At 40.0% G+C, this 27,818-nt stretch overlaps 1 protein-coding gene across 2 annotated transcripts in view; it reads left to right on the forward strand.

Annotated features, from left to right (window-relative positions):
- LOC147200723 (teneurin-3-like) overlaps window positions 1-27,818 on the forward strand; it is a 213,569-nt gene that overhangs the window by 40,437 nt on the left and 145,314 nt on the right. For both annotated transcript variants that reach the window (XM_086118984.1, XM_086118985.1), the window contains exon 2: window positions 13,665-13,832. In XM_086118984.1, coding sequence (XP_085975110.1) covers window positions 13,673-13,832 — 160 coding nt within the window. In that variant the 5' untranslated portion in view covers window positions 13,665-13,672. The remainder of the gene's footprint in view (window positions 1-13,664; window positions 13,833-27,818) is intronic.

The raw sequence follows: 27,818 nt of genomic DNA on the forward strand, positions 1-27,818 counted from the left end.
TACTATGCAAACGTATAGCTTCATATAGCTGTACATATTGATACAGGTACACATATTCTCATAATTGTGCAGTCTACATTTACAGGAAGAGAGCAGTGATTTCATAATTAAGTGTGAGACTTTTATGCGTTAATTATACTCAATGAATTACAAATAAACAAACACACCGATTTTAATCGCGGTTTGCGTTTCAAACAATGGGGAATCTTTGGCAGTGCACCAATTGCTAGGACACCCGTTGCACTAATGGACACATCAGAGCCCATCAAATAGCTGCCAAAATAGAGGAATCCACTGCATTGGCATGACTGATCGGAGGATAATTTCATTAGAAATAAATAAACACGATGGAAACCTTGGTAAAAGTGTGGTTTAGTGTAATTTGTAAAAACCGAAGCGCTTCAAACGTCCGTTTCTATAGATAGAATAGGTATGACACGCCATTTTTGAGATAGTGGAAGCAAAGTCTCAGCACATTTTATCGATGTGAATGTCACGAAGACCATGTAAAAAGGATGCCTGCACATTGTGCTGAATGGCACACAATGCCTTAAAGTCACAACGAGAGAATTGGGAATAACCTTCATTTTTTGGTCTTTCTTTTCAAATGTAGTTACTGTAACGTTAGTTAAAAAAAAGTAAACTGCGAAAATCGGGTCAGAATTCAGCAAGCGGTGACTTGTTTTCATTGTCCATGCATTGCTTTTGATGGGCACATTGCCTCCACCAACGTAGCCGTTTGCGTAGGCATGCCGAATAGGTTGTTAGTGTCGGCGGTTGCTTATATAAAAAAAAAGAAAACCAATTGCACATTCGTTATACTGTCATATTTTCATTGTTTAATAAAACCATTTTCTTCAGGTCCCTGGGAAAAAAATATATGATGCACAAAATTAGAAAGTTGCTCTTTCACTGAAGTCACTGATACGCAAGAAAAAACAACAACTTTTGAGCCTTGATCATGAAACACTTTTCAGCCATATTGACAAGCCCTTCCCGTGCTACTGTCTCGTTACCGCATTAGGGTATCACTTTAAGCACCAAGACTTTTCACATGATATCCGTTTCGCAGAATTGTATGTTAAGTAAATAACTTTGGTGACTAGATTGTTAATCATTTACAATACTCACTTTTTGGATATACTCTTAAGTGCTGACCTGAAAGTTGTAAGGTGAGTTGGAGATGGCATTCGCGTGTTTAAACCTTTAGACTGAGATGAGTTTTTATTGATTTTTCTTGCATTTATGAGGTAGCAGAAACCTACTGAGACAGCTCCCAGAACACAAGGGCGAAGATTAAAATTACAGACAAAAGGCTGGAGACGCAGACCATCGCCCCCAAGAACAAAAAAAAAAACTGAGAAAGCACAGCACACCACAGCAAACAGATGTGTGTGTGTGAGAAAGAGAGAGAGAGAGAGAGAGAGAGAGAGAGAGAGAGAGAGAGAGCATGCAGTGTCAGTGTGTGTCAGCCAGGTCTAAATAATGGGCAAGCTGTGAAGGTGTTCAGAAAACAAATTCTTTCACACTATCAGATCATTCTCAGTTCATGTAGTACATTAACATGCACAATCAAATGACTGCAATGTATCGATTTCAACTTTTATGCTGAGACTTTACAGATTACAGATTTACAGTTAACACCTTCGTCTGACTGTTTGACTCTTCAAAAGTTGAATTAACGCACTCAGACTTCTCGCTGAGAGCTCAGCCACCTGGATTTGCCTTCTGTCTGAAGAAAGCCACATGGAGATAAACAACCCAATTAAACATTACACTAGTAAACACACATGTATTTGTCTTCAGATGTACTTTGGGTTACCCAAATAAAAGCCACTCTAGAAATTTAGATTTCTTTTTTTTTAGGCTACAGTCATCTGTCTGTTCAGTCAAACTTTATTTAGTCATGTAAGAATGCCTATAACCATTGGCCCAAGTAAGTTGGTTTTCAAATACTCAGCAAAATATTGAGCTGTCAGAATCAATTCAATCCTTTCACTTCAAACGTCTCTGGTTTTGAGCTGCCGTGAGAACCTGTGTCGGAAAGTACCAAATATACACTACAGGAGCATTTCAGATTTTTTTTTTCATTGCCTTTGATGCTCCATCTTCCTTGTTGACTTTCCCCAGTTAAACCCGCTGGAACAAGCACCAGAGGCACCTCGCATCAGTAACCCAATTAATATGTGCATGAACTGACGAGCCGTTTCACAGTTTGTGAAAAATGACGCTCGACTTTAAGGTCATGGTTCGATTCACATGTGGTAAAGTAAGAGAGCAAAATGTTAAATAAAAATTGCATATATGTTGTTTAAACAAGAAAATACCGTTTGAAGTGCCCTCAGATTGATTGTCAACCAGCCTCTCATCCAAAGTCAGCTGGGATAGGCTTCGGTTCACCCTAGGAGAAGTGAGAAAAGTCAAGAGATAGATGGAGCAAGAAACAGATTTAGTGACATTCAAAACAAAATACGAAAATCTTTGAACTTCTGCGAGGAAACGAAAAAATGTCTAATGAGAACAGTATAGACAATGACAATAGATGGATTGATAACATTTAAAAAATATTCAGATAATTAAGGCCGCAACTAGGTCTGCCAAAATTCATCAACTAGTCACAACAATATCGACAGTCAAATTCGTTGATCAAAATCGTCAATAATGAATAGTCGACAAATCTTTTATTCATATATTTATTTATGTGCCACTTTGTTTTTCCTATCGAGAGGCATATGTGGAATTAAAAATATATTTATTATTGTAATACATAATTTATATAAACTATTTATTGGTGTAGCTTGGTGGTTGGTGGGCTGACTGCCACTTTTGTTTAAAATCTGCAATTTTTTTTTTAAACATTTTTTGATTGGCTGTTACTTCTGTCACATTGTGATGCCACTCACACAAATGCACTTCCAGGCACACACACAGACAAGACAGATGCACATTCTTGCACAAAACAAAAATTACAACAGATTCCTTTATGGGGTTTATAAGGTTGAGGCTTCTCAACACAAGTTATTTAACGCAACTACAACAACAGCATTTGTTATCTATACAGACAATTGACACAGCAGTTAGTTATTGACAGCGTAAAAGAGTTACAGAATGTGACAATATTGATGGTTGAGTGACTGCGTTACTTCTACTCATGCAGTTTGAGTTGAATTGAAGGATTGCTTCTGGCTTTTTTTTTTTTTTTGCCAGTTACATATATTCCAACAGTATTGCACTGTAGGTGTGAGTATTTCTGTCATATTCCATTATAATTTTTACAAGACTATAAGGCGGCTTCTCTCATTTTCCCGGAGTCTCTCCAGAGGGTGGTTTCTTGTGAAGAAACCCTGTAACCCCTGCTCTCCACTATTCTCCCCTGGATTTGCTCTTCCCTGCCCGTTGTCCTGCCCTCTTTCTTTATCTCTCATCTCATTACGGTTTCCTGGCTCCTGCTCGCTCTCCTGTCTCTTCTTCATTGCCAACCCCCGCAGGCGCAATGTGTCGGGGAAGTCGGTCTAAGATGGAACAAGTGGGATGTAGGTGAGCAGGCATTGTTTTTTTATTTTTTTATTGTACAGTATATATATTTTTTATTTTATGAAAAGCATAAAGTGGTATTTTTCCAACACGGTCCTCTGCGTCCTTTCTGTATGTAGCACAGTGTATGTATGGCTGCATGTGAATGCAGCATTATCTTATTCCCTCGGACATCATGTAGGTAGCTCATATGTACCTTCGTCATTTGACAGTCAATATTTCATTGCAAAGTTATTTTAGGACATTGATCAAATGTGTATTGCCTTGAGCCACGAGTCCCCAGGCATGAAACACGTTACATTTTATCAATAGATGGTGATAAATATTAACCCATTTGTCTCGCCATTTTTAATGTCAGATTTCGCCTGTTTTAGTGGTAATAGTTTCTCTCCACTGGTCCCATGTGCATTCCTCAAAAGCAAGCAAATGGAAAGAATAAAGTCATCAGTTAATAAAGAAATAAAAGAAGACAGTGATGAAGCACAGGATGCAGCTCAGGCAGCAAAGGAGAAGACGATGTTAGAGGCTAATGCTACTGTGTTTTATAAATTTGATAGAGCTTCAGATTAAATTATTGTTATTATTATTATTATTATTATTATTATTAGATACTTTTTGTAACTTTGATTTTAGCAATATCATGGTAATACTGATAATGTTATCATTTTGCAATTAGAAATGTTCATACCATGTCGTCTCTACTTTGGAGCTGACTGAATGACCTTTATTCAACAAACAATTCCATTTGGGTTATATTTTTGTTGCACGCCACACAGAGGAGCAGACCCACACGCATGCACGCATGCAAGGAGTGATGTCAGTGTGATGGGCGCGCAAATGCTGACAGCGTGCCTGAGCTGATTTTCAGGGGCAACGGGATTAGTCAGGCTGCAGTCGACCGTCTCACCAACTAGTTGCAATATATTTTGCCCGGGTGAGCAACTGCCACGTGTCCAGCCATCCAACGACATTCTATACCCATTATCCTTAGTTTGAATTTATTAAAATGTTTTACCATTAAGAGTTAGATATTTTATTCATTCATTCATTTTCCGATCCGCTTTATCCTTAGATATTTTAATCGACGTATAATGAGTCAGTCTTAGCTCTGCTCATAGTGTTTTGTTCCAGTGGTGTTGCCGTGTTAGATTTGCTTGAACTTTCTGTATATGAGGTTGTTCCACATATGTTCATGCCATACTGTTGCTAAGTCATCAATGGTTAAAGAAAAAAATCTCACACACACAACAAAAGCACTATTGGTCTCAACGATGAGTGGGCATTTAAGATTCCTAGGGAGTTATATGATCAACTGTTGTGGTTGTTGAGGGCCACGTCAACAAATTGTGTTCCATATTCATTTAATGTATTCATATAAAACAGTACATTTCATCTTTTTTACATAAGATATCCATCCAGCCTATCCGAGCCGTGTTCGAGCAGTAGGCGGGGGACACCCTGAACCGGTTGCCAGCCAATCGCAGGGCACACAGAAACGAACAACCATTCGCGCTCACACGTACACCTAGGGACAATTTGGAGTGTTCAATCAGCCTGCCATGCATGTTTTTGGAATGTGGGAGGAAACCAGAGGACCCGGAGAAAACCCACACAGGCCCAGGGAGAACATGCAAACTTCACACAGGGAGGCCGGAGCTGGAATTGAACCCGGTACCTCTGCACTGTGAGGTCGAAGATATAAAATATGGAATGTGTTAAAATTATATCATCAAGAATAATCCATCCATCCATTTCTTCAATTTTCAATACTGCTTATCCTGTTCAGGGTTGTGTTGAACAATTACTAGGAGGAGTCATCTTATAATTACATATTTCAGTCCTGGGCTCTCAGTAGGTATTGAGTGACCTAATCCACCTTCTAATAACATCACAAAATAATATTTTTAAAAACCCCGCTATGTCACTATGGTTACGTTCACACTACAGGACGTGTTACTAAACTGTTACTAAAAACAACAATGCAGATTCACACATGATTGTGGGTGATCTTCCTCCCAAGCACTTTCACCCACAAGCATCGCATATATATCCAGTTTATATCCACATATGAAAGGGGCCAATGTGTGGCATTAAAGAAGAGCATTTTATGTATTCAAGGGTGAATACCATTATTACAAAAGCAAAAAAAGCCAATTCATCACCTCAACAATGTTCTCTCGAAGCTGTGCCCTGAGTAACTGCGCACTTCTCTCACCCACTCAGCGCACACGGTGATGCTGGCGTGCACCACACGCACACATTACATTTCTGCTTTGAGACACACACCACTGACTCGGACCACTCCATTCAGCAAGTCCAAACATGACGATATTTTACGAGGCCCTCAAATGTGGCTTTTTCATGTGTTTCAGAGGTCAGGTGGCTAGAAATTATGTTTGCCTTTAATTAAATGGCATATGTTTCATCATTTAGTGGACATTGTGGGTATTCATACATATTGTATTGGGGTTTGATTCATTTTGCTTCCAATGACCTGTGTGTGTGCTCAAATAAAGAAAAAAAAACTCGAGCTGATTTTATTTGTGTCACAAATACCTATTCAGTGATATGGTCTGTTTTCATATATCGGTGGTTTGAGGTTTTGTCTGCAACATATCTACATTACTTAAGTTGTTATGATCTCAGATTTTGGACAGGTGTGATACTGGTCAGGTGGCAGTGTGATTGTCTGACGTTCTTCACAGTGGCCCAAGGGATGTTCAGGGAATTTGTGTGAATGATCAGACGCATGGAAAATTAGAGGGAACATTGCCTACATTATAGCTGTTCGCAATCGATATTCCTCAAAATAAACATTTTAAATAAATTGCGCTGTACTCACCACAAATGCTAATGCATTGCCCTGCCCCAAAATTTCCGGATTGAAACAACCCACTCGGCATAAACGTTGATTAACATAGCCTCATAAAATCTAATAATTCTTCGAAAGTGCACACTGAAAGTGAGTTTTTAATTGTGGTCTGAAATTGTCCTCCAGCGTAATTCTAGCTTTCATGACATAGAGTTCAACCAATCAGAAGCGAAACGTAGTTGAACCAATTAGAGGATGGAGGAACTTACTCGTCATCACCTCTGAGAGAAGGCGGTGAGGAAGAAAAACCGATTGGCTAAAAGAAGAATCAGGAATTTCAATGCTATCTGTGTGGACATTACAAAAAAGGCCATGTGCATGGCAACACATTGAAACTAAGATCTGATCTGGTTGGACAAAAAATAAATAAAAATAAATCAATAAATTTAAAAAACAACACCAACGACTTGGAGTCCCGGGGTCATATCACACATGCTGTGAAATGAAGACAAAAGGCTCTTGGAAATAAATGATTGCCATTCCATTTAGATTGTAAAAGGAGGTCTGTGTTTCTGATAGTGTGTGGACCTGCAAAGAAGGCTTTGATATTTACACAAATTAACATGATATCACTCTTTAATCAACATTCTTTAAAAACATGTGAACGGTGTTGTCACGTTGCGAGGTGGTGGTGGAGCCCAAAAAGCAGGCAGGAGGGAGGAGCAGGTTGTACTTGACGAATTGTATTGGTAAAAACACAGAAAACTAAATCCAAAACAAAGTCCTGAAAACAAAACGAATCCAAAGTATCAAACAAAACCCAGGCTGTAGCTAAAAATTAACAGTCACCAAAACACGATCGAGAACATGATGGGAAAAACATGACAGCTACAACAATGACCCGACACCGAGTGGTCGTACCGGGAGTCCTTTTAATGACATAACAACCAACAGGTGTGCAGCTGCAGGGGGAGCCCTTCAGTGCCACCTGTTGGTCACAAACAGAATCATGACAGTAATCCAAAGTAGCAAACCAAACCATGACTGAAGCAAAAAAAAAACCCCAAAAACCTGTCAATCACAGAAACATGACCAAAAACGTGACTGGAACTCATATGACAGCAACAAACAAACAATGACCCGACCCAGAGTGGTCGTGCCGGAGTCCTTTTAAAGCAATAATTACATAATGGCCAACAGGTGTGTAGCTGCAGGGAGAGCCCTACAGTGCCACCTGTTGGTCAAAAACCAAAACGTGCCAGGTGTGCATTTTTTTTTTTTACATTTGTAAAATATGCTTATATGATCAACACACACTGCTAACAAATATATTATGATTATTATTATGATGATGATTATTATTATTATTCTGTATCATATTAGCCATCCCTATGCACTGTGACCCCAAATTTTATTTCCACTCAAAAATTCTAGGACAATGCGCAAGAATTTAAGTTTTATTGCAGTACTAGAGTAATTCAAGCAACCTTAACTCATGCATTTCATCTTAAATGACTAAAAATGTGGACTTGTAGTTTTAGCCACACCCCATTTCTAATTGAAAGGGGAGTGTGGTTCAGTGAATGGTTGTCACGAATGGCAAACCGAGACACACTCATGACTGCTTTGATGGCTCGCCCCCTCAGGACTAGTTTGTGTGATTTTCCTGCTAGTCAATTTGAAGAAACGCAGTTTTGGACAGTCGACAATCTGTTCACTGCGTGAAACATCGAAATGTTGCTGACTGCTGTGTCAGCGAAGGATGATTAGTTTTGAAACATTTTGAACATGTTCCAAATTTCTTAGTGACAGGAAAAGATTTTCTTGAACATCTCTGCTACCTTTTGCAAATTTTAACAAACCCCGATGAAAAGCTGACATTTTTTACTATACATCCGCAAGCAATCACAAGCATTCGCCCCCTCAGTGAGATTCCACTTTAATGTGTTTCTTACTTTCAATTAAAAAGTTAATTCAACACAACTCACCGGCAGACATCGGCTCTCGGCACAAGGGATCAAACAGCAGACCTAATTTTCCATGAGTGTTTTTTTTAAAAAAGTCAAAACTGCTTTTGGCGGCCGGATGGCTTGGTGGGTAGCACAGCTGACTTGGGAAACAAGAACTGAGATTAAAATCCCGGTATGGTAAAGCTTACTTTAGGTAAGACATATCACCTGGATAAAAATGAGTGGCTGTGGTAACTGTGCCAAAAATATACCTGTACAGTGATGACTGCTGACTGGGAAAAGATCAAAGTCACTTCTTCCATTCGCTATACAAAAAAATGTCAATGGAATTGACTCAGATTTAAATTGAAGATTATTTTTGCTACATTATTCACATTACTTAATGTCATGAGGTTGTAACAAATAAACCCAACCATCCATCCATTTTCTGATCCACTTTATTCTCACAAGGGTCGCGGGGCGTGCTGGAGCCTATCCCAGCTGACTTCGGGCAGTAGGCAAGGGACACCCTGAACCGGTTGCAGCCAATCGCAGTGCACACAGAGACGAACAACCATCCGTGCTCACACTCAAACCCAAGGATAATTTAGAGAGTTCAATCAGCCTGCCATGCATGTTTTTGGAATGTGGGAGGAAACCGAACTACCCAGAGACAACCCATGCAGGCATGGGGAGAACATGCAAACTCCACACAGGAAGGCTGCAACCGGAATCGAACCCACGACCTCTGCACTGTGAGGTCGATGCACTAACCACTGGATACCGGGCCGTCCTTGTAACAAATAAGCATCATGGTTATTTATAAAAATGTTCTGTAGAGTCTTCTTCCATTATAATTGGAACTGCTGAAAATGTAGAGTTGAATGGATGTAAATTTTTGTCTTTCAAGATTTTGGTTTTTTGAAGGTTTACTAGTAAACTCAATTAATAATTTATCGTGTATTTGGGACCCCCAAATCATGATCGGGAGAATCTTCCCCTTTCACTATGGAGGAAATAAGAATGTAGCTGCCATGTCAAAACAATCAGCGCTTTCGGACACTGCTCTTGCTCGCTTGTACCGCCCACACACGCAAATAGACAAACACGCCAAACAAATCTCTCATTTACTTCCTATGATGACACGTGGAGAGGCCCTTTCAAAACAAAAGCGCTTCATGAATTGTATGTTTCATTTTGATTTCATGACACCCTCGGTGGGGTCCCACCAAGTCTGGTCTAAACTTTAGAAACCATCTCGTTATAGCATTGTTGTGGAGGCACTATTATATAGTATACAACCACATCAGTTATTTCCTGTTTGCACTTCTATTCATATGGACTGGAAAGCAAGTACCCTGCTTTCTTGTGTTACATATTAATTTATGTACTTTAACTTTGAGGCACACTTTAAAAGCTGCAAACAACTTCACTTAGGCTGGTTAACATTGTGATCTTGCATGAGTAGTGAAACAACTTTGAATTTCCACCTTTAGGTAACATTGCACACTGACACTGCTTCTCTTTCTCTCTCTCTCTCTCTCTCTCTCTCTCTCTCTCTCTCTCTCTCTCTCTCTCTCTCTCTCTCTCATGTTTGTGCCTATTTGTATATTCAACCAGGTGCTTAACTGAAAAAAAAAAGTGTACAGCGACACGCTTTTCTGGCTGCGCGAACTCTCTCATACACTTAAGTCTGTCATTTTCTCACACTCTTGCCAGTTACTAGTGGTGCAAGGGAGGGGAAGAAAGTTACGGTTTGCATCGAATTACTGTGATAAATCACAGATGGGATTGTTTTTCAGATCAGAAATATTGTCATCATTTGTTTTGTAAAACACTTTTACCCATTAGAAAACAAATAAACAAAAAACACTCACCTGATAATATCAAAACTGGATGTTTAAATTTGAGTTAATTTTAAGTGCAATACAAGGCAGGATACCTTCTTATTTTATACATCGACCGTGAGTTGAAAAAACACCACAAAGTGCAATTTAAGGCCCGTCCTCTTCCTTTACACTTGGAGCGTGAATTACAAATTAGCCTTTGTGCACATCATTGAAAAAGAAGAAAAGAAAGTAAAGCACATATGTAGGACAACTTGCTGTCGCTATTGTTGCCAGCCAGACACTCGTTGCTAGCAGCGAGCTGCTAGCCGTGAACACAGGAGACGTGTAATACCATGATGGAGTAAATTATTTCTTGCCTTTCTAAACTGGTGATTGAATATGATTTATATTGACATCACTGTAATATTTGGGAGGTATTTGAAGCGAGCCTTTGCATTGGTAGCGTTATGAGTATCTTTGCAACTTCCTTGTTGTAGTCTAAATGACAGCGCACACACCAAATACTCTTGAGCCCTGAATTACTCAAGCACTCGTTTCATGCCTAGTTGCCAAAATGATCCCATACATGTGACTGGCATGATCCACAGGGGCTTTTAAGTTCCTCTGCTGCCATTTTTGTTTTCACGTTTCCAAAAAATGTGTTTAGACATTAAAAAAAAAAAAGTTTTACTGATCTGATCAACGAGTCCCCATTTTGGCCATAGACGTTTTTGAGGAAAATAGACTTTTTTCAACACCTGAGGAGTGGCTTCAAACATGTCGGTGCATCGTCATTGTAAAAAGCATTTGGAGATTCTCAAAAGTGCTGGGCTCCCACTTTTGAAACAACTCGATTCATTATGCTGAGTTTGATTGCTCAGCTTTCAGTTTTGGGCATCTGATTAGGATATCTCCGGTACGCTTCCCTGGTGAGGTGTTCTGAGGACGACCCAGGACACACTGGAACGACTTAGTCTCCCGGCTGGCCCGGGAACATATTGGGATCCCTCGGGACGAGCTGGAAAAACTGGCTGGGGAGAGGAAAGTCTGGGCTTCTCTCCGAAAACTGTCGCCGGATAAGCGGTAGAAAATGGGTTGATGGATGAAAGCTGAGCATATTTAATCATTTGTTTTTATGCCAGTCCATCAAAATATGTCTATGATAAAGCGATTCCGTGGTGCAAAAAGGTTGGGGACGGTTGATCTAAGCTAGAGCACAGTATTAGACACACCCTTTTTTTTGTTGTTGTTTTTACGGCCTTACCTCCAAACATGCATCGAGTCATAAGCACAGTATTTTACTTTATTTAATTTGATTGGCTTCGTTAGGGGGAAAAAAAAACAAAAACATGCTCTCCGTTAAAGTGTTACTGTTGCCACCAGTCAGAGTGGTCCAACTCTATCGATTGGCTAACTGCACATCCTTGCGTTTTGGGTTTTCAAACTGTTCTTCTGTGCTTGATCATTTTCACAGCTTTAAATGACATTCCTCAGTTTCAGAAAAAAAATCTATGGTTGTATGACTTGAAGCCAGCCTCAGCTCTGAATGAGTTACACATTTTTGGTATTCTCATATTTATTCAGAGTTTACGTGCTGTGGGTGTGTCAAAAGTCTGAACAGGACAATATGCGCAGGTAAAAAGTAGATAAGGCCAAGCACATGAAAACAAGCGAATGCGAGAGTAAGTGCTTGTGCGATGGAACACATGCGGCAGTGACAATAACTTCATTATTGTGATATGGCAATTTTCTTTCTTTTCTGCAGCATGGCCCTTCAGTGTAAGATTATTCTCACATTCTCTGGCTTGCGCAGAGAGTGCTACTTAAAGTCTGTAAATGACTCAAAGGATACTGTTGGCCATTTGTCATGCTCTGAAGTATTGCCCTTCTCTGTAATGTCACTTTATATGCCCTACAGTCACTGTGCCAGTTTTATGGCACACTTACATCACCATCATGGTGTCCACCATTTTAATCCAGCCTTCTCAGATTTTCCAACTCAGTAGTGTACATTGAAAAAAAAAAAATACATGCAAGTTCTGTATGTGGTGAAATTCCAGAGGTGAAACGACGAGCTTCATGCTATCTGTCTCAACTCAACACAACTCAACTGTATTTATAGAGCACTTCAAAACAACCATCGCTGTATACAAAGTGCTATACATGGAGCAAATATCATATGTATAACAATAAAAAATAAATTAATAACGAAGACAGTAGAAAGCGTAAAACAATAAAACTAAGATCAAGTCTGAGTCATGCCGAGTCAAATGCCAAAGAATACAAATGAGTTTTGAGACGAGTTTTAAACATGGGCAGCGATGGAGCTTGCCGAATATTTAGTGGGAGGTCATTCCAAAGAGAGGGACCAGGCGCGATCCCCTCTGAGCCTTCGCTTAGTTCTTAGTACCGGTACTTCTCATAATGTCTGGTCCGCAGACCTGAGGCGCCGGGCAGGTGTGTAGGGGCGGAGGAGCTCAGAGAGGTAAGGTGGAGCGAGGCCATTTCAAGATTTAAAAACAAATAATAGGGTCGAAAAAGAAAAGAAAGAAATGTTGAGGGAGCCAGTGAAGGGATGCCAGAGTAGGGATTATGTGCTCCCTCTTACGAGTACCAGTCAAGAGGCGAGCAGCAGCATTCTGGACCAACTGGAGACACTTAAATGAGGATTGGCTGACTCCAAAGTCAAGTGCATGACAGTAATCCAGCCGGTATGTGACGAAGGCATAAATTACTGTTTCATAGGATAGGTCGATTGGTCAAGCTTTCGGTGACAGAAAACTAAGATTATCAAACGTTTAGTATTTGGAAGAATACACCACCTCACTTGATTCTGGAGACGGGCCCATCTGAGGAGCGTCATTTGACCCTGCCGGGTCCACAAACGTGCTTAAAAGCTTCCTCACGTCCACGTCTCAGTCGTAAGAAGCCTTGACAGAACGTGAGAAACATGAGGGATACCATCAGATCTTGATGGATTGGGAGGGAATGTACGGGCATCTATCGCAGACCGCTGGCTGAACCGTAGGGCGCGTTTTAGCCTCCGGGACTGAGCAACCCCTTTCCCTCCACGGTCGACCACAGATACCAGTATGGACCGTGAGAAAACTTGTAAATGTAGCCCAAGTTGACAACACCAAGTCTCTGCCTCCCTTACTCTCACTCATACGCTCGCCCTCCTGACCTTTAAAGTGCCACGAACAGAGCGGGGCACATAGTAGCAATAACTTGAAACGTCATTCTAACGCTTTGAATTTTGAGCACAATTTCACCCTTTCATTCGTAACAGCAAGACCTGAACGCTGTAAGAATGCAGCATTAGTAGAATGGTTTGTAGAAACTGGGGAGACACAATGAGAAGGCGTTGTTGGTGACCTAGCGCAGAGTTTAGGTTTTAACAAAAAAAAACTCCAACTGTTCCATTGCTCTCTTGCCTTTAAAATAACACCATCATCATCATCACTTTTGTTGTGATTGTAACTCATGTTTTATTCATGAACGTCTGCATTTTCATTTTCATTTGGGCCTTTTTTTTCATAGGTTTCCCCATGCCCTCTCCCTCCTGTCCATCATCTGTCTTTGACCAAACACATCCCCATTCAGCCAGTCTACATGACAGCCCAAGTTTAAGCGACACGGCTGAGCCAGAGGAAGAAGAGACGGAGCGAGTGGATTATACAGCACGATTGTACTTGCCTGTAAACCATGGTAATTAACGCTAATCTTTTATTTGTCAAACATTCAAGAGATTTCCTTCTTTTCTTCTTGCTTCATGGTCTGAAAGGAAACAGCTAAGTATCGCCATGACTGCAGTTTTTCTTGTTGGCAAGAAATTTTGAATGCCGCTATTGAAACTGTTTGCGAGTGTCCGGCGAACGTCTTTGCAAGCATTCGAGATCTTGAGTGAGCCCTAAAAAAAAAAAAAAAAAAAAAAATCAACATTCTCTACCTTAACCGCTCAGTGGGCAATGGGCTTTAGAATGTTACCTTGTCCGGTTTAACTATTTACTGTCACTGTTAGGTTGGATTTTTGTTGTGACGTGTTGGCATAACTGTAGCTAATTAGGCAAGGTGAGCAAAAGAAAAAAAAAACATTTTTGTAAAATGACAAACTAAAGGTACAGCGCTTGGTAGCATGGGTCTAAAACATGGAGTCAAGTCAAGTCAACAAGTCAACAGTATTTATAGAGCACTTTCAAACAGCCATCGCTGCATACAAAGTGCTGTACATGGAGCAATTTAACATGCACAATAAACAGTAAGACAAATGGAGGACAGATTCTTCTCCGAAGATGACAGGCGGGAGGACACCCATCAATGAACAATGTTCAGAGTTAACAGAAATTAGCAGCTAAATACAGAGTGAGACAAGTGACTGGCGAGAGCTGATTGGTTGATACAAGTGGAACGCAACCAAACAGGAAATGCAAAACATCAGATAACAAACCCAAACACAAATGAGGTACTCCAAAGCAAAACCCCAATTTTTTCTCCCAAAATGTCACTATTGTGGGACCGATAAAGGTTATCTTCTCTTAAAACCAAACCCTAATTAAAAAAAAGATTAACCCTAAAAGAATAACAAAAACAATCTCCTGGTTTGGAAAAGAGGGGAAGACTACAACTCTTATGTGTCCCCCATTGTGAACACAAACTTAGGTCTTTACACTCAAATAAGTTTTCAACAGAGTCGCCGACTAACTTTGTTTTCATGAGTAACCTTCATACACTTCAAATTAGTTTAAACAAATTCAGGACAGTACAAGGCAAAAGACAGACATTGTGAATCAGAGTAAAGAATTTGGTATGGAAATTGGTATAGTCAAGATCCATCATTGCATATTTCGATGAGAAACAGACCATGATGGTTTGAAGAGAGGAACGAAGACAACCACAATTGGAGCCAGAATGGAGCAGGAATGGAGCCCGCATGAAAGGAAAAAATAAAGTGGGAGCACATTTGGACTGAAGCAGAGTGAGAAAATAAAAGTGCTGCTGACAGCTGCATGGAATGATGGAAACAGACAGAACGACGTCTGCGCTTGTTTACATTGCCATCTAAACATAATCAGAAACAGTTCTGAAATAGGTCTGAATTACTGTGTGCGTGTGTGTTTTGCGTCTTTGCAGATGTGTGTGGTCTTCTTTTCCACAAAGTTTTCTCAGCTTTACTTCACCCTCCACTTCTAAGCCAAACATTGAAAATATCACTCTCACCACTTGCACTTTTTACTTTTTTTTTTTTTCATTTTCACTAATATTCCCATTTGCCTTCCTCCGGTTCTCAGTTAAATTGCGTATGTTGTCAGTCTACGTTTAAAGAAGCGCCTTTAAATTTTCGTCTTTCATATAGAGAAATTGCTTTTTCAACTTTTTTTTAGATAGGAGGTGAAGAAGAATTTATGAAGAACAAGAACAACAATGCATATTGAGGCTTGTCCATTTGTGAGGTTTGAAGTACATGAGACAAAGAATTGGCTCATGTACACCAAAGAAAATAAAGTTTCACATAATGGCAGCAACAATATTGTTCGGTTCTGACCGAACCTTATAATGTTTTAAGGAGTCCAAAAATGCAGGCTCAGACAAAGTGTGATTATAAAAATATTTATTGAAGAGAATCACACCGACAAAGTATGAACTGAAATTGCTGCCAGGAAAAACACTGCTTGAAATCAAAAGCACTTACAAAGGCAAGGTTCAATGGAACATATACAGTGATCCCTCGCTATTTCACGGTTCACTTCCGCGGTTTCAATGCGTTGCGGATTTTTCAAAAGAATTCATCAAAAAATAAATAAATAGCGAAAATGCCGCAAAAGGTCCGCAAGAGGCAGCAAAAGTCACTCAACAAGTCAGTTACTATCTTTTGCTATTTATACACTAACCTAACTTACACATTTTATACATGTATATACAGTATATATTAGTATATAGCATTAAATAATGTTAATTACTCCAAACATTTACTTCTACATGCATGTATACCATTAAATTTGGCCTTATAAATCTTAGAGTAAAATGTGAGTTCTGATTTGAACTTAGTGCATCTACGAATTGACATGTGCACAGAAAACTCAAAATGAAGTGCCAAGCATGTACACAAAACACAATGGCATGTGGTGCAGTGTGTTTCCGGAAGCAAATATGAAACTGTGTAGGTCTCAGTCAAGGATTTTGAGATTGAACTGATCTGTCCCTCTATTTATTTATCAGTTGTAAAGCGTCTTCTTTTTGCCACTGACTGTTTTCTGCTTTTTCATTCACCATTACTTTTCATGCCATCTGTTTTGTCAAACATTGTGGCGTTTGTCGCCTTTCTGTATGTACAAGTCAAGGGAAGGCAGCTTAATTTATATAGGACTCAATGTGCTTCACATAAGCAGACGCAACACCGAAAATCATTTACAAAGAGCTCAGTTAATGAGACTCAGAAGCAAAGCTAAGTAGACAGAAGTAGCTTACCAAAATTACTATGAGAACATACATTGACAACATTTAAACGCATCAACGGAAAACTTTTAAACACACTAAAAGAAATATGATTTTTTTTTTTTAAATCAGAAGATCTACGTCAACATTTTTGATCTGGATTGAACATTTTTCACTCAGGGCTGATTTCAGTCATTCCACTGACAGCTTATTCCATTGGCTTTCTGCATAACAACTAAATACAGCTTCACCATGTTTACTTTGAATTCTGGGGAAGAACTCAGAGACCTACTGGGTTTATTTTCAATCAGGGCATAGACCATTAATGATTTTTAGACATGTAGCGGAATTTTTAAATCTATTCTCCAGCTGATTGGGAGCCAGTGTAAAGCCTTTAGAATGGAAGTAATATGTTCTGATCTCTTTGTTATGGTTAGAGCCCAAGATGCACCGTTCGGCATGAGCAACTCTTTTGAGGGAATCCAGTGAGTAGATCATTATAATGATCAAGTTTACTGGAGGCGGCCCGGTAGTCGAGTGGTTAGCACGTCGACTTCGCAGTGCAGAGGGTTCAATTCCAGCTCCGGCCTTCCTGTGTGGAGTTTGCATGTTCTCTCCGTGCTTGCGTGGGTTTTCTCCGGGTCCTCCGGTTTCCTCCCACATTCCAAAAACATGCATGGTAGGCTGATTGAACACTCTAAATTGTCCCTAGGTGTGAGTGTGAGCGCGAATGGTTGTTCGTTTCTGTGTGCCCTGCGATTGGCTGGCAACCGGTTCAGGGTGTCCCCCGCCTACTGCCCGAACACGGCTGGGATAGGCTGGATGGATATCGTATGTAATGTTCGGAAAATGAATGAATGAAGTTTACTGGAGATAAAAGCCGTTATACGTTTCTCCTGTCAGCTTTGGGCATGCAACCCTGCAGTCTGTATAGGTTTTCAGCTGGTAAAAGGCTGTTTTTGTGATTGATTTGATAGCCAGGTCCAAGTCAATCACTACCTCAACATTTCGAACTTGGTCCTTGGTTTCAAAAGACAGTGACTCCAGGTGTAACATGACAGTAATTATCTTTTCTTTATTGTCGAAAACTACTACCTCCATTTTGTTTTTATTTAGCTGAAGGATATTTTGGCTCATCCTATTGTTCTAGACATACGGTGTCAAACATATGGCCCGCGGGCCGGAACCGGCCCCAAGTAGGTTCGATCAGGCCCGCAGGATAATTTAAAAGTAAAAAAAAAATGCATAAAAGACACGGAATGAATATTTTTAATAAGGTGCAATTAATAGATTATCCACTAAGAGCACACTGTTTTCTCTTTTGTTTGTAAAGTGTAGGCAGGGATTAAATATTGATTTTACATGCACATGTGTAAATGGTTGAAAAAATCCTTTCTTCATAAATCTCATTTAATCTTAAAATGCATGACTATATTTTTCAATACCAATTACTTGTTAAAGTTTTGTGCCTTTGTGCGATCAGTAGGATCAGTTGCAATGAATATATGTGAATGATAAAAGTAAATTGCAACATTTGTCTAAGGAAATCTAAGGTGTTTCATGAAATGTTTGGTAAAAGATATGTTCATTAAATTTCAACATTTTCCTCATGTTCTTGTGCTTCACTATACCAAAACAAAGGAAAGACGTGACATTTTGGTTATTTATAGCTGAGTATGGTATAATTTTGATGGTACAGCCCACTTGACATCGACCGAGGCCGTATGCGGCCCACAATGTGGAATGAGTTTGACACCCCTGCTCTAGACAGTGCCACAGCACCTTAATTGTCCTGTTGTCACTTGTGACATTAATAGTTTGATAGCTATGTATCATTGGCACAGCCACGATAGCCAACACTGGGGTTCTGAAGACATTGAACCAAGGGTAGAATATACAAGCTGAACAAAAGGGGTCCAAAAACTGACCCCTGCGGCACACCACATGTCATGGCCACTTGATCAAATTCAAAATTCCAATTGTCACAAAGTAACTCCTTTTCTCCAAGTAGGACCTGAACCATTTTAGGACTGTTCCTTTTAATCCCACCCAAATTTTCGAACGTTTCTGTTCACGAATATGCTGAGTTGGTTAAGAAACACTTTCTCAACAATCTTGGTTAAGAAGGGAAGGTTTGAGTCGGGTCTATAATTTGCTAACAAGGAGGCATCCAGCATTATCTTTTTTAGAAGGGACTTGACAGCAGCTGCTTTCAGGTGTGGGGGGGCGGGGGGGGTAAGAAAAGGAATAGAGGTGTGTGAGCAAGCGCTATCGAGTAGGTCGGAAAAGAAAAGTTGTGTGTTTGATTTTGATTACTGGGGTAAGGTGTTATGGACAGCCTTTACATTGTTCTGCACTTGTTTCTGTTTTTATGGGTTAAGTTTGGAGCTGTGCTGACTTATTATCCATTCCAAGTATTATTAAAGGCTGACACATTTCTTTTTGAGTCGACCTTTTTTTTTTATTGCAAGGTTTTCTGTGAGAGAGTTGAGTCCGTTTTTGAAAGATTATATTCTTTGCAATAGTCAGAGGGACCATTATCAGGTACTTGTCTTCAAGAGGGAGATCTATTTGTGTTGTGTCTCATAGCAAGCAGAGAGAGTGGCAGTGGAATTCTGTGGTCCAAACATTCAGAAAGATTTTGAGTGACTGCTGTCCAAAACTTGTGAACTCGGTGACAGGCCCACCTGGCTTGTATGTAGTCAGTACAGATTACTGACAGCATGTCTTCAAATTCTTCCATAAATTTGAACTTAGGTTTTGAGGGTCTATAAATGCTTACAATGATAATCTTTGATCCCCTGTTTACAAAAGACTAGGGATATTCATATGAATTTAAGTCACCCAATAAAATTTATTCGCATTGAAATAATTATTTTTGGACTCTCATGTCACACTCCTGGACCTCACTTTCAGATTTGGGATTTGGTCGCACCCCTTTTTAGGGACGGTACAGCATGACAATATTTGTTGATGTATAGTCGTCTCAATTGGCATACTGGACATTATTGTTACATGATGTACCAATACATTTGTTTGCAATAAGCAGCGGCTGATTAAAAGAGGCAGTTATGTTGTATAAAATGTTAAAAGAAGAAAGTGATACCAAAATGGCAAAACCTTAAAACTTCAAAAAACAGCAGTGAAAAGATAGCTGACAGCTAAACAACTTCAAATGTCATTTATATTGTTTGATTATATTGAGTATTGTGTTAAAAATAAAGAAACTAATTTAAATGCTTTCAATAACAACAAAAACATATTTTGAACATACTCAAACACCTTTGAACAGTTGAACACAAAAACACAAGACTGATATATATATATTTTTTAATTCAGTCCAGGCACCAAAATATTTGTTGTTTATGATTTAATTCTTTGGGGAGTATAAAACCTCGTTGCATATTTAACATTTGACATCCCAACTACTAGACTGAAGAATTGAAGCTTAGTGATTTGAGTAAGTATTATATTATTATTATTACGTATAACGTCAGCTGTCACTTGGAGAGCGCTTTTCTACTTCTGGCACTCCAAGTGTTTCACACTGTTTCCTCATTTATGTACTGACGACACAGCATTCGGAGCAACTGGGTGTTCAAGGACACTTCAACATGGTCGCGATGCCCGTGGATTGAACCCCAACCTCTGAGTTGGGGGAATAATCACTCTACCACTGAGCCATGCCGCCCCTTAAACATAAGTGGCTCGATGGATAATTGATTGTAATTAAGTAAACCAGCGAAGTGATTTCACCTCCATCATTCTTCGAGATATATGTCAGCTTTTTATAGGTTGATAGAGGGCCTACATTTAGATGTTTGTAGCTAATTACATTTACTGCATCAAGGGACTTGTTTTCTGTTTGAGTGTGAATGTATTTGAATGCACCTCGCGTCTCACTGAACGAGAATTATTTTACTGTTGTGTTGTGCCGTTATGATCCTATGCGTCTGAATCACTAAAGTTCAGTGTATTGTAAACGATAATCACAAGCATCTGCCTGTTATATGCCATGAGTGATCCAAGGGATCATCCCACATGCACCACTAAATATAGACAAGTGCGCGGTCTCCATTGCCAAAATACGGAGCGGGTCGTGAGCGGCTCAGAGAGTGGGGGCGAACTGACTAGAAAGTCGTCATTGATGAAGCAAATAGACCTAGCAAAGTTAGATGGCCTTTTAGTACAAATCTAGATTTGTATATTGATTTATTCATGGAGGCGGCCTCGTGGTCCAGTGGTTCGTGCATCGACCTCATAGTCATGGGTTCGGCCTTCCTGTGTGGAGCTTGCATGTTTCTCCCCATACCTGCGTGGGTTTTCTCTGGGTACTCTGGTTTCCTCCCACATTTCACGAAAATGCATGGCCGGCTGATTGAACACTCTGAATTGTCCCTAGGTGTGATTGTGAGTGCGGATAGTTGTTCGTCTCTGTGTGCCCTGCAATTGGCTGGCAAACGGTTCAGGGTGCCCCCCTCCAACTGCCCAAAGACGGCTGGGATAGAGTGGATCAGAAAATGGATGGATAGATTTATTCATGGAGTGATTTAACCTCATGCGGGCTGCGCCTTCTGTGTGCAGTCTGATAGACCGACACAGAATTGGAGCACCTTTGATGTATGTACCGGGAGGAGCATTAAAACATACACTTATGCTGTGCAACTCGATGAAATTTTTACCAGTACACATTGAAAAAAATGGGAGCATTCATGATCATAATGGTCGCAGCATTGAGCCCTGTGCATACAAAAATCGGATTGACTTGCAGGGTGAACATAACTTTTGTAGATTTGCTGGTCTTTCGCCTTGCACAAAATGAAGGGGAAAACTTGTAGGGTCCTATTTTATTAGACTGGCACCCGGTGTAAAAAACAGATGGAACTTAATTTTTCCTGCCAGCGCAAGTCGAGGTCAGCCATGTTGCGCTTGTCTGGATGTGCCGGCATATGAAGCAGCCTTGCACCTGACGCATACGATAATTTGCTGACAGAAAGTAGTCTGCGCTTAAAACGGATACATCGTCATTTTCGCATCGGGCCAATTGTTAGTTCAGCATGTTTGTGAATTTGGTAAATGGGCGTTCCTGCTGCGCCCCTCAGGGCATCTCGCAATTTGATGACAAAAAGTAGACAGCATTTTTGAGTTCTCAAAAGCAAGTTTATTTATGCAGTACAGGTGGTCGAATGCACTTTTGGTGTAGTTAATGTGCGTGGTTGACCTCATGGTATTTCATTCATACGTATGACACAAGTGTGCGACAATCACTCTGAATTATTGTAGAAATCAATTATTTGAACAAATTATAATCATTATCTTAAAAATAGTTTAATAGCACCTCCATCAATATTGGATGCACATTCGGGAGGTGAAAGACAGTTTCCAATTGCTCACATCAAATGCACAGGTAACTGCATCATCCGAAACGGGAGATATTGCAGTTTATGTGCCAATGTCATGCACAAATTCTAGCGAATGTCATTTCTGTTGTTGCAATGTTGAGCACGTCGCACTCAGGCGTGCTCCGCATCCCCTTGATTTTAATACAAATGAGGGATGCCGCGAGGATTGGCTGGGAAAACACGACATTCCATCCCACAATGGCGCACAAAAGGAGCAAACGCTCTGTTACACTTAATTCTACCGATGCAAAGTACAGAAAAATACCAAAAGTAAGAATAGGTCATCCAAGTGTAAAGTTAAACTGCGCATTGCACTAGACTTCAACATGGAAAGAAAATAAGGCCTATAGTTTATTTTTTGGTTTGAAATACATTTTTGGTGAAACCAATCAAGAGGAGCTTTGACAAAAGATTATTCTCGCTAAATATTACAAAATACTCAAAGGCATTTTTTCTAACCTCAGTCCTAACATCTGAGAAATTAAGTGCGAAGGGATTATGGGCACACATAAAGTAACTGAAATACTTGAAGATAAGTAAAATGGCAGGTAGATTATTAAGAGAGGCCTTCTTCATAAACAGTAAACAGTGCCTCTTCTCAGAGCCAAGGAGGTCCATCTGACATTCTGGTACAGTTGCCATGATGGGTCATAAACCCAACACCAGGAATAAATCGAGTAGTGCAATGATAAACACCAAGTGGTTTTAATGTACTGTAGATGAGGGAGGGACGGTGATAAAAAATGTATCTTGTCTTATCTGTTTGCAAGAGTTCTCCTGAAGACCAAATTCATTTCTATAAAACAATGCTAATAAAGGATTCAGTGTGATTAAAATGTCTGCAATATTTGTTTTGAAAGACAACTTGTCATCAGTTCAGATGTCCAGAGAGGTATAATGAGTCCCATTAACAGAAGTTAAGTTGAGTTCAGATAAGTAAGCCAAAAGTTACTTTTAAAATAGGTCAAAATTTGTCTAAAACTGCCTGACAGAATGACATAAGAGTTGAGAGGACGAAAGTCATGTTAGCAATTGTAACACATGCAAACAGCAGATCCTTAAAACCTAAAACTGGGACTCAGGTGCCAAAAAAGTGTGATCGGGATATCCCAAGTAAAAAAAAAAAAAATCACAAAGTTTGTTATCCAGAGCAAGTGCAATTCACGGCCGTCGTGTTTGCTGGCACAATACTATTCCCAGATCTTAAAATCAAACAATGAAACCTTAAAGGGATGTTTAGGATGTCATGTTCTGAAGAAGGAACACATTTGATCGTTTATCAGATGTTCTCATCGTTTTGCCAACTTTAGTTATTTTCCATGGGTTAGAAATGCACTCTCTAGTCAAATTACCGGTAAAAATATTTCTGAAAATTAGCCACCTGAGCTGCCAGAAACAAATAAATATTGCAACATTTTTGCAAAGTTGGCAACATGACGAGGCAAGCCAATGCCCCTGCTCGCTTGTACCGCCCACACATGTATCAGAATAAAAGCACACATTTCAAAATAAAAGTGTGACCATTTTACTTTGTATTCACACTGTATTTCATAAAGAGTGCGAGGTCTGGTCAGAAACCTCTTAACCTCTGAATTATAACAATGCACATTTATTTAGCTATTACTAAAATTCAAGGGCTCTTTGTTTTAAGGTGTTTGAAGTGAAAAGAATAGTTTGCCACTTTTTAAACCGGTCATCCCAACCACTATTTTTCTATTTTCTGAGGTTGAAAAGATGCCAAAAACAAAACTTCCATTGCCCTGCCTTTCGAAGCCTCAGCGACGCCCAGGCCATCAGCTCAGTGCAGAACAAGCAACAGAAAAAAGACGGGTTTCTTTGTAAATGGCAGGATGACGCCAAAGCTTATTGACGTTGTCTATACTAAAAGTAAAAGGGAGGTCAAACCAAGGCGGAGAGAGACAACAAATAACACTTAGTGCTTTTTAATACAGGGCCAGGTAGACAATTCTCCTCAACACCAGAACTAATCAATGAGCAATTGAATGAGCGGATGGAGCATTTCAAAGTGCGGGGGAGGGGGGGGGGGGGCTACATTTCTTTTCAACGCCACTCCTAATCAATCAGGGTGATGGGATTAAAAGATTCGGAGACAAAAAGAGGAGCCTTCCAGACATGAGAATGCATCAATTTTACATATTGACAGTACACTTTAGCCTCGGTTCAAACTGAGAGAAAATATTTGGAAAGTTGCTCGGAAGAAAATGAAAGAATGTCTGTCATTGCTCAAACTAATGAACCCCTGGCAAGTGGAAAGCAGCAAACACATTAAATCGTGTCTGATTACACTAAAGTAAGGTTGGAACAGACGAGAGACCGACAACAGGGCACACAAGCGGGCACAGGCCTAGTGGAGAACATTTTTGTGCGCGATCTTATAGACACGATGGCTCGCATATCGATTACGTTTGTACCGTAATTTCCGGACTATAGAGCGCACCTGATTATAAGCCGCAACCACTACATTTTTAAAGGGAAAAAACATTTTGTACACACACAAGTCACACCTGTCTATGCCCATATTGTAACATGAGATATTTGCAAAGAAAGACGCTGCACAGAAAGAGGTTTCAATGTGTAATAAATTCATCTTAACTTTTCTTTACCCGTTAACGCTGCAGCACGATGGCAGTAAAACAGCACTCACACGCCTGGTTAAAAAAAAAAAAAGGCACCGTTCCCTGCCGTAACACTCGGTCAACTATTCCTTTATTAGGCTTTCTACCATCCACGCTTTCGTGTCAACTTTCAAGACAATATCTTTCGGGAGGTTTTCTTTTGGCATATGTAACGAGGTGAACAATACGATAACTATTGTAGTCAATGCTGCCTCGTTTCATAAATGGAGCACTGTCACTTTAAAAAGAGCAGTGGATAACCTCGTGGGAAATCTCGTGAGACTTGGAATACGAAATGAAGGGAGACAAACGCTGAGCTGTGCTTATTCAGACCTGACGGATCTGCAATCGGCATTGTAACCCTGATGGCTGATATTAAGCGTAAAATATCATCGTCTGAGAGTTTGAACGGTGTCGCACAGTGGGCCGTGTGAACAGCTGTGAAGCAGTTTTAAAGCACGTGCTTTGGGCACATACAACATGCAAAGTTCTCAAAAGCCACTACTGTTGTCTATTTTTGTATACTTTTCTATTTGTTAGTCCCATTTGACATACCTCAGTATTTTATTTTATTAATGAATTTCAGTTGGGAATAAAGCCTTCTTAAAAATTATTTTGTGTTCGGTCAAGTCTGTCATAGACTCAGCCACACAGATTTCGGATTGCAGTTCAACTCAAAACACAGATGAAGTGCGCCCTCTCGTGGCCGGTTGTTTTCACTGTGACACATGATAGCGTCTCACTGTTACCTTTTCTGATCGAGCGCTTCCTGGCGGCCATTGGAAAAATCTTTAAACAGGCCGCTTCATTCAATAAGCCGCAGGGTTGAAAGCCTGTGACAAAAGTAGTGTTTTATAGTCCGGAAATTACGGTCATTGTTAAAGATTGCTTTGCATGTTTTGTTTTGTTTTTCAGATATGGACTGCTGAATATTCATCAATGTGTACTGTATATCTGTCTTGATCAATTTATAATTGCCGCTTACTTAACATTTATGTTCAAGTTGTTTTCTGTTTCATGAGGTCTTCTGTTGTGAACATTTCAAAATGCTTCACCCCAGGGTAAGATTGCCTTTTCTTTTTTTCTTTGTGGATAAGTAGGGAATAACCACAGTCTCGCCCCGAGGATGATCTATCTCCTCAATAAACGGCCAGCTTCACTATGCATGCACTTATATGTATGTTTGGAGGAATATAAAACAGGATTTCGTCATAAGCAAAATGATCTTCACACTGCATTTGAGTTTGAAGTTCTGTAGCACAGCCGGAATAAATAAAGCCTCTACTCTATTATGCTATTTTCACATATTTTTGATAAAATTGCTTTGTACATTACTTAGGCCCGCTGGGCACACATAAGGACAATGAGACTGTTTTTTTGTCCCGATTTTGCCCCTCCCAACAAATTATTCATTCATTCATTTTCCGAACCACTTCATCCTCACTAGGGTCGCGGGGGGTGCTGGAGCCTATCCCAGCTGTCTTCGGGCAGTAGGCGGGGGCACCATAAACCGGTTGCCAGCCAACTGCAGGGCACACAGAAACGAACAACCATCCACGCCCACACTCACACCTAGGGACAATTCGGAGTGTTCAATCAGCCTACCATGCACATTTTTGGAATGTGGGAGGAAACCGGAGGACCCGGAGAAAACCCACGCAAGCACAGAGAGAACATGCAAACTCCACACAGGAAGGCCGTGTGGCAAAGTCATATCTTACCCGATTTTCATTGATTCATTTTCTCAAACCGGTCGTCCACCCTCATTCTGGTCACAGGAGTGCTCTGGTTTGGCACCCCCAAGATAACATGGAAGAAAATAAAAAACAAAACACTTTGCATTCCATCACAATGATTGCGATATAATGCTTTTTTTTTTTTTTTTGCGAGGGATGGCTTTTTTTTTTTAACACGCATTTATGTACTTGTGGGTCATCTTCCAGGTAAACAAAAGCAGTAAAAATGGAGTGTTCTCTTTTCATATGCACAATGTCCACTTGAGGGACATCTTTGACTTCAATAACCATTCAAAGTTTTCCTCCATGACGCATTCGGTCTATGACAAATTGCCATTTCTCAAAAAAGACACCTATCTGTTGATATAGTAGCCAAACTGTCTTCTTTTTTTCCAATGTCACACCTGAAGTGGTCCATAGATTGGCAAGCCTCCCCCTTTTTTATTTTTATTTTTTTGTGGGGGGGGGTTTTGTGTGTGTGTTTGTTTTGTCTCAACTTGGCTTCCCTAGATGCAAGGAAGTATTTTTCAAAACAAGTATTTCCTTTCCAACATTACCATCTTAAAACGCTCCCATCTCCGGTCCTCTACAGTAACACTCAACCACCATCGACGAATATCCGGAAGAGCGCCGTCGTCTTTGTCTTTATGAAGTCACGTGTGATCATGCGAGAGCTCTCCCTCGACAGACGGGATTCTTGACCGGTGGTGGAAGAGAATCTTTATGTGTGTGAGAAACTGGGTTAAGATTATTTGAGCACCCCAAACACAATACGACCAAAACTAACAAATGCCTGATTTTTTTTTATCTTGATGTGTGGGGTCTGCCAAAGATAAAAAATCCTTGTGTGTAACCGGCCATTGAGGGAGTAGTCCAACCACACTAAGGGTACATTTACAACTTCCATGATCAAATTAAAATGTTTTTTTTTCTTTTTTAACTTTGTCAAAAAACTCCCAGTTTACACAGAACTGTAAATGTGACAAAAAAATAACACAAATATGAATCCATGGCGAGTATCACACTCTACCTGCTTATTTAACTCCCTACTACCCTGCTTCCAGTTTTATACAGTCCAGAAAAAGGCAAATGTTTGGGGTTATCATTTCTGTTCTGGGAGTGACTGGTGATCGTAAATGTACACTTTGATGGAGAAGTGTGACCAAATTATGTCAATTGCTAAACACACACTCAAAACATAGCTGCATGTTCCACCATGCATGTTTTGAATGACAATTTAAAAGGCAATGTGATGACTTCTAATGGATTCAACTCAGTAAGGAACATAGCATTTCAAATGATAGTTGACTGTGATGACCAAAATTAGATCGAACAGATAAAAGTGTAAACCACATGAGGCAATGGAAAACACACTGACTTAAATGAATGTGGTCCTCCATACTAACCACTTTGCCAGAGTGAGAGAAAAAAGCTGGCTAGGCGGGGGGTGTACTTGTTCAAGATGGAGCACCAAAAGCTAACTTGGCA

This window comes from Hippocampus guttulatus, chromosome 9 (genome assembly GCF_054856545.1).
Source record: "Hippocampus guttulatus isolate MCC_2025c chromosome 9, RoL_Hgut_1.0, whole genome shotgun sequence".
Lineage (NCBI taxonomy): Eukaryota > Metazoa > Chordata > Actinopteri > Syngnathiformes > Syngnathidae > Hippocampus > Hippocampus guttulatus.